Here is an 8,668-nt window from a genome sequence, read left to right as displayed (position 1 = left end):
TAAACTTTTAAAAAAATCAGTCCAGTGTTGTTCAGTCAGGACATACACAAACAGCATCCTTCTCTGTATCCTGCAGAATGCACATCACTTTTCTCATCTTTAAAAATTCTACACCACTAGTTTCCGTTAGTATATGATTTATTAATAGTCTGCTGCAAGAGGCCTGTCTTGCAACAACTTATTTGTTGACAATTCTAACTTAAATATACAGTTACAAACAATTCAGTATCTTCAGTAGTGCAACTTGTGCCAGCATGAAATGGCAAAACTTCCTTCACTATTCTGATAAAGTTGACAAAACTATTTATAGTCAAAACAAAGTATTGACATCAAAGCTGAGACTATACACATTTGTACAGAAAAAGTCTGGCTAACTGAAGTAACATCTACACTCTGTTAAATACTTAAGTGTTGAACTGTGTGAACAGACCTTGTGAAGAAATCATACATGGTGCAGTTGTTTTCAGAGATTTCCTTCTTACATTTTACAGCCCGATTAAGCAATCAGCTTCTTCAGCATGAGTAAAACATGCAACCAGCGTATGTGTGAATCGGAAGAACACATTGTACAAGATGTACGTTTCTTACTTGATTAGCTTTGATATTTTATGACTGAGGATTAGCAGTGTTTAAACTTCACACCAGCCATAACTTTCATGCACTCGCCGTTACAGTCATCCAGAATATTCCATTAAGCTTCAAAAATTACTGTTTTTAGTTAAAAACTGCCCTCCACGATATTGGAAGATGTTGTCCAAACTATACTGAGTGCTGCATAAAATTGCATGGTAGAAAATAACTAATACAAGATTAGTGATTAAATATGATGGAGCTGTTAAAGTGGTTCTCAGAATTTTAATATAAAATCACCAGATAATTTAAGATTGTGCCATGAAACACAAATACAGAACATACATTTTGCAGTTACCCAGAAATTACACATTGTGGAGAAAGAAAGCATATCAACATATTCAAAACAGTTTCTGTATAAAGTAATTAAATCCCAATAAATTTTCAATTATACTGCCTTTGTTTAAATAGGCCAGATATTTGCAAATTTTGTATCATATTTACATCCTGCTCATAGGATATACATGATAATCAAACCCTGAATGAACGCTTGTTCACTTTTAAGACTGCAGGGTTTACAAACCCAGCCCAGAGAGTAAGGAAGAATTTTACAGGGTTGTAATTCCAATAGGCTTCTATTTAACATGAAACATTCTAGGTACGTACAGCAAGTAACGTAGTCCTCAGCATGTCTCCAGAACCAGTGCACTCTCATTTGTAACAAGTTACAAAATGTCCTCACTTATGCTACAAAACAGGACATAAGAAATGAAGTGAAATTAATTTGAAGGTGAAGCATTGACTGGTGTGCAAAGAGTGCACACATTGCTTTCCATTACTAGAACAGTAGAAACGAAAGTGGAGAATTATAGCAGCTACTGTCAGTAAAGAACAAAGTGCTAACATGAAGAGTCTCAGGAGAGGAAGAAAAAAAAAACAAGTAAAACGTCCAAACATCTTGGCCTTCAACTTTCGCCTGTTTGCTAATCAGAACTGGTCTCTGATTTAATTACAGGTAATCCCAGGTTCACTATTTTCACCAGTACTTCACTAATCAAGGAATCTCTTTGGAATATGACCCTGAATTCCTGAAAATAGTGAAGGTCACATGGTGTTGCACTCCTGTAAATTACAGTTTTCAAGTAATATTTTCCCCAGCATGTGCAGCCAGTCACTATGTGTTGCTCATGTGACTCATGCTCTGAGGATGCAGCTGCTGCCACATCTGTTGCTGTTGCAGAGCCAGCTGTTGTGACTGGTCCGATGTTGACAGAATGTTAATCAGTGGTGAGACACAGTTCTGAGGAATGATCAAACCTGTAAAACAAAGATATAAAGTGTAGGTTAAACAACTAAAAATGCATTGGTGCAATCACAACCTTCATTTTCTGAAAATGTAGCATTCGGTTCAGATTTTAGGGTTACACCAAAGCCAAGCATTTCAGTGAAAATATTGACCAGGTTTGCACCTGATCCACCAATGAAGAAAAACACAATGTTCAAACATTAAGACGCATGGACATAAGGTACAAATCACAAAGGGCAATTTCTTGTTGCTGTCTGCTTCGATGCTCTGAGAATCATCTTCAAATCCTCACCAGATACAGGCGAGGTACCAGATGATTGGAGGTCTGTGAACATTGTACCATTGTTTAAAAAGGGTGCGAGGGATAAGCCAGGCAACTATAGGCCAGTCAGTCTGACCTCAGTGGTGGGTAAATTGTTAGAATCTATTCTGAGGGACAGGATAAATTGTCACTTAGAAAGGCATGGATTAATCAAGGATAGTTAGCATGGATTTGTTAGGGGAAGGTCATGTCTTACGAACTTGATTGAGCTTTTTGAGGAAGTGACAAGGAGGATTGATGAGGGTAGTGCAGTGGATGTGGTTTACGTGGATTTTAGTAAGGCATTTGACAAGGTTCCGCATGGCAGACTGGTCAGTAAAATGAAAGCCCATGAGATACAGGGGAATGTGGCAGGTTGGATTCAGAATTGGCTCAGTGACAAGAAACAAAGTAGTAGTTGACAGAGCTGGCGGGACAGTGGTATACAGCAGGAAGGGAGTTGCCCTGGGAGTCCTCAACATAGACACTGGACCCCATGAAGTCTCATGGCATCAGGTCAAACATGGGCAAGGTAATCTCCTACTGATTACCACCTACCGCCCTCCCTCAGCTGATGAGTCAGTACTCCTCCACGTTGAACACCATATGGAGGAAGCACCGAGGGTGGCAAGGGCACAAAATGTACGCTGGTGGGAAACTTCAATGTCCATCACCAAGAGTGGCTTGGAAGCACCAGTACTGACCGAGCTGGCCGAGTACTAAAGGACATAGCTGCTAGACTGGGTCTGTAGCAGGTGGTGGGGGAACCAACACGAGGGAAAAGCATACTTGACCTTGTCCTCACCAATCTGCCTGCCGCAGATGCTTCTGTCCATGACTGCATTGGTAGGAGTGACCACCTCACAGTCCTTTGGAGTCGAAGTCCTGCCTTCACATTGAGGATACCCTCCATCGTGCTGTGTGGCACTATCACCGTGCTAAATGGGATAGATTTGAAACAGATCGAGCAATGCAAAACTGGGCACCCATGAGGCACTGTGGGCCATCAGCAGCAGTAGAATTGTACTCAGCCACAATCTGTAACCTCATGCCCGGCATATACCCCACTCTACCATTACCATCAAGCCAGGAGACCAACCCTGGTTCAAAGAAGAGTGCACGTGGTCATGCCAGGAGCAGCACCAGGCATACCTCAAAATGAGGTGTCAACCTGGTGAAGTTATAACACAGGACTATCTGCGTGCCAAACTCCATAAGCAGCATGCAATAGATAGAGCTAAGCGATCCCATAACCAACGGATCAGATCGAAGCTCTGCAGTCCTGCCACATCCAGCCGTGAATGGTGGTGCACAATTAAATTAACTGGAGGAGGTGGCTCCACAAATATCCCCATCCTCAATGATGGGGGAGCCCAGCACATCAGTGTGAAGGATAAGGCTGAAGCATTTGCAACAATCTTCATCCAGAAGTGCCAAGTTGATGATCCATCTCGGCCCCCTCCTGAAGTCCCCAGCATCACAGATGCCAGTCTTCAGCCAATTCGATTCACTCTGCGTGATATCAAGAAATGACTGAAGGCACTGGATACTGCAAAGGCTATGGGTCCTGACAATATTCCGGCAATAGTACTGAAGACCTGTGCTCCAGAACTTGCCGCACCCCTAGCCAAGCTGTTCCAGTATAGCTACAACTTGCTCAGTGATACCCAGTTTGGGTTCCGACAGGGCCATTCAGCTCCTGACCTCATTACAGCCTTGGTTCAAACATGGGCAAAAGAGCTGAACTCAAGAGGTGAGGCGAGAGTGACTGCGCTTGACATCAAGGCAGCATTTGACTGAGTCTGGCATCAATCAGCCCTAGCAAAACTGGAGTCAATGGGAATCAGGGGAAAACTCTCTGCTGGTTACTGTCATTCCTAGTGCAAAGGATGATGATTGTGGTTGTTGGAGGTCAATCATCTGAGCTCCAGGACATCACTGCAGGAGTTCCTCAGGGTACTGTCCTAGGCCCAACCATCTTCAGCTGCTTCATCAATGACCTTCCTTCAATCATAAGGTCAGAAGTAGGGATGTTCGCTGATGATTGCACAATGTTCAGCACCATTCGCGACTCCTCAAATACTGAAGCAGTCCATGTAGAAATGCAGCAAGACCTGGACAATATCCAGGCTTGGGCTGAGAGGTGGCAAGTAACATTTGCGCCAGGCAATGACCACCTCCCACAAGAGAGAATCTAACCATCTCCCCTTGACATTCAATGGCATTACCATCACTAAATCCCCCACTATCAACACCCGAGGGGCTATGATTAACCAGAAACTGAACTGGAGTAGCCATATAAATACCGTGGCTACAACAGCAGGTCAGAGGGTAGGAATCCTGTGTTAAGTAACTCACCTCCTGACTCCCCAAAGCCTGTCCACCATCTACAAGGCACAAATCAGGAGTGTGATGGAATACTCTCCACTTGAGTGTTGGAGCTGCACCCATCCAGGCAAGAAGCTTGACACCATCCAGGACAAAGCAGTCCGCTTGATTGGCACCCCATCCACAAACGTTCACTCCCTCCACCACAGAAGCACAGTGGTAGCAGTGTGTACCATCTACCAGATGCACTGCAGCAACGCACCAAGGCTCCTTAGACAGCATCTTCCAAACCAGTGACCTCTACCACCTCAAAGGACAAGAGCAGCAGATGCATGATGGGCCAAGTGATCTCTTTCTCATCCGTAAATATTCTATGATTCTAAGGACAAGGGCAGCAAATACATGGGAACACCACCACCTGCAAGTTCCCGTCCAAGTCACACACCATCCTGACTTGGAACTATATCGCTGTTCCTTCACTGTCACTGGGTCAAAATCCTGGAACTCCCTTCCTAACAGCACTGTGGGTGTACCTACCTCACATGGACTGCAGCGGTTCAAGAAGGCAGCTCACCACCACCGTCTCAAGGGCAATTCGGGATGGGCAATAAATGCTGGCATAGCCAGTGACGCCCACATCCCATGAATGAATAAAAAAATGTTTGTGTGAATGGAAAGCAGTTTCCAGTGGTGTGCCACAGGGCTCAGTATTGGTTCCCTTGCTATATGCGGTATATATTGATGACTTGGATTTAAATGTGGAAGGCATGATTGGGAAATTGGCTGATGACAAAAATTGGCCATGTAGTTAATAGTGAGGACGAAAGCCGTGGACTCCAGAATGATATCAATGTTTTGGTTGAGTGAGCAGAAAAGTGGCAAATGGAATTCAATCCAGAGAAGTATATTTATTTATTTAGAGATACAGCACTGAAACAGGCCCTTCGGCCCGAGCCGGTGCCGACAATCAACCACCCATTTATACTAATCCTACATTAATCCCATTACCCTCTCACATCCCCACCTTCCCCCTACCACCTACCTATACTAAGGTAAATTGGCCATTATAAATTGCCCCATCAACCTGCGAGTCTTTGGATGTGGGAGGAAACCGGAGCACCCAGCGAAAACCCACACGGTCACAGGGAGAACTTGCAAACTCCACACAGGCAGTACGCAGAATCGAACCCGGGTCGGTGGAGCTGTGAGGCTGCGGTGCTAACCATTGTGCCACTGTGCCGCCCAAAGTGTGAGGTATTGCATTCGGGAAGGGCAAATGAAGCGAGGTAATATACAATAAACGGGAGGCCAGTGAGAAGGGTAGAAGATGTGAGAGACCTTGGAGTACATGTCCACAGGTCCCTGAAATTGGCAGGATAGGTAAATAAAGTGGTGAAGGCGGCATATGGATTGCTTTCCTTTATTGTCCGAGGTATAGAATACGAAAGCAGGGATGTGATGCTGGAACTGTATAAAACACTGGCTAGGCCACAGCTGGAATACTGTCTGCAGTTCTGGTCACCACATGACAGAAAGGACATAATTGCTCTGGAGAGAGTACAGAGGAGATTGACAAGAATGTTGTCAGGGCTTGAAGGTTGCAGCTGAGGAAAGATTGGATTGGCTACGGCTGTTTTCCCTGGAACGGAGGAGGCTGAAGGGTCACTTGATTGAGGTGTACAAAATTATGAGGGGCCTGATGGGATCTACCCCAGAATACTGAGGGAGGCAAGGGAAGAAATTGCTGGGGCCTTGACAGAAATCTTTGCATCCTCATTGGCTACAGGTGAGGTCCCAGAGGATTGGAGAATAGCCAATGTTCCTTTGTTTAAGAAGGGTAGCAAGGATAATCCAGGAAATTATAGGCCGGTGAGCCTTACGTCAGTGGTAGGGAAATTATTAGAGGATTCTTCGGGACAGGATGTACTCCCATTTGGAAACAAATGGACATATTAGCGAGAGGCAGCATGGTTTTGTGAAGGGGAGGTCGTGTCTCACTAATTTGATTGAGTTTTTTGAGGAAGTGACAAAGATGATTGATGAAGGAAGAGCTGTGGATGTTATCTATATGGACTTCAGTAAAGCCTTTGACAAGGTCCCTCATGGCAGACTGGTACAAAAGGTGAAGTCACACGGAATCAGAGGTGAGCTGGCAAGATGGATACAGAACTGGCTCTGTCATAGAAGACAGAGGGTGGCAGTGGAAGGGTGTTATTCTGAATGGAGGGCTGTGACGAGTGGTGTTCCGCAGGGATCAGTGCTGGGACCTTTGCTGTTTGTAGTATATACAAATGATTTGGAGGAAAATGGAGCTGGTCTGATTAGTAAATTTGCGGACGACACAAAGGTTGGTGGAGTTGTGGATAGTGATGAGGATTGTCAGAGGATACAGCAGGATATAGATCGGTTGGAGATTTGGTGGAGAAATGGCAGATGGAGTTTAATCTGGACAAATGTGAGGTAATGCATTTTGGAAAGTCGAATGCAGGTGGGAAGTATACAGTAAATGGCAGAACCCTTAGGAGTATTGACAGCCAGAGGGATCTGGGCGTACAGGTCCACAGGTCACTGAAAGTGGCAACGCAGGTGGATAAGGTAGTCAAGAAGGCATACGGCATGCTTGCCTTCATCGGTCGGGGCATAGAGTATAAAAATTGGTAAGTCATGCTGCAGCTGTACAGAACTTTAGTTAGGCCACACTTAGAATATTGCGTGCAATTCTGGTCGCCACACTACCAGAAGGACGTGGAGGCTTTGGAGAGGGTACAGAAGAGGTTTACCAGGATGTTGCCTGGTCTGGAGGGTATTAGCTATGAGGAGTGGTTTGACAAACTCAGATTGTTTTCATTGGAACGATGGAGGTGGAGGGGTGACATGATAGAGGTTTACAAAGTAATGAGTGGCATGGACAGAGTGGATAGCCAGAAGCTTTTTCCCAGGGTGGAAGAGTCAGTTACTAGAGGACATAGGTTTAAGGTGAGAGGGGCAAAATTTAGAGGAGATGTGCGAGGCAAGTTCTTTACACAGAGGGTGGTGAGTGCCTGAAACTTGCTGCCGGGAGAGGTGGTGGAAGCAGTTACCATCGAGACGTTTAAGAGTCAACTTGACAAATACATGAATAGGATGGGAATCGAGGGATATGGTCCCCGGAAGTGCAGAAGGTTTTAGTTTAGGCAGGCATCAAGATCAGCGCAGGCTTGGAGGGCCGAATGGCTTGTTCCTGTGCTGTAGTGTTCTTGGTTCTTTGTAGATACAGTGGACAGGAAGGACCTGTTCCCCCTGGCAGAGGTCAGTTACCAGGGGACACAGATTTAAGGTGATTGGTAGAAGGAGTAGAGGGGACATGAGGGGAAATTTTTTCACCCAGATGGTGGGTGTCTGGAATTCGCTGCCAGGAATGGTGTTGGAGGCAGAGACCCTTAGTTCCTTTAAAAGGTACCTGGACGTGTACCTGAGGTGCTGTAAACTGCAGGGCTATGGACCAGGTGCTGGAAGGTGGGATTAGTTTGGGCCGATAGTTCATTTGGCCGGTGCAGACAGGATGGGTTGAAAGGCCTCCTTCTGTGCTGTACTTGTTCTATGGTTCTATGACCATATGGGATTTTATCAAACCCTGCAATCTGCCACAACCCCACAGAAAGGCGGCCCCAAAATAAAAGCAAAATACTGCAGATGCTGGAAATCTGAAATGAAAAGCAAAGTTACTAAAGAAGTTGAAGCGCTCGTCAAGAGGAAGAAGGCGGCTTATGTTAGGATGAGACGTGAAGGCTCAGTTAGGGCGCTTGAGAGTTACAAGCTAGCCAGGAAGGATCTAAAGGGAGAGCTAAGAAGAGCAAGGAGAGGACACGAGAAGTCATTGGCAGATAGGATCAAGAAAAACCCTAAGGCTTTCCATAGGTATATCAGGAATAAAAGAATGACTAGAGTTAGATTAGGGCCAATCAAGGATAGTAGTGGGAAGTTGTGTGTGGAATCAGAGGAGATAGGGGAAGCGTTAAATGAATATTTTTCGTCAGTATTTACAGTAGAGAAAGAAAATGTTGTCGAGGAGAATACTGAGATTCAGACTACTAGGCTAGATGGGATTGAGGTTCACAAGGAGGAGGTGTTAGCAATTTTGGAAAGTGTGAAAATAGATAAGTCCCCTGGGCCAGATGGGATTT

General features: G+C 45.1%; 1 protein-coding gene across 4 annotated transcripts in view; it reads right to left on the bottom strand.

Annotated features, from left to right (window-relative positions):
- Positions 1-120: 120 nt before the first annotated feature.
- Positions 121-8,668, bottom strand: part of sbno1 (strawberry notch homolog 1 (Drosophila)) — a 171,729-nt gene continuing 163,181 nt past the window's right edge. For all 4 annotated transcript variants that reach the window (XM_068054523.1, XM_068054524.1, XM_068054522.1 and 1 more), the window contains one exon: positions 121-1,887. In XM_068054523.1, coding sequence (XP_067910624.1) covers positions 1,745-1,887 — 143 coding nt within the window. In that variant the 3' untranslated portion in view covers positions 121-1,744. The remainder of the gene's footprint in view (positions 1,888-8,668) is intronic.

Source organism: Heterodontus francisci, chromosome 23 (assembly GCF_036365525.1).
Source record: "Heterodontus francisci isolate sHetFra1 chromosome 23, sHetFra1.hap1, whole genome shotgun sequence".
Classification (NCBI taxonomy): Eukaryota; Metazoa; Chordata; class Chondrichthyes; order Heterodontiformes; family Heterodontidae; genus Heterodontus; species Heterodontus francisci.
The sequence above is the reverse complement of the archived record's forward strand: the minus strand, read 5'-3'. Positions and strand labels throughout refer to the sequence as shown.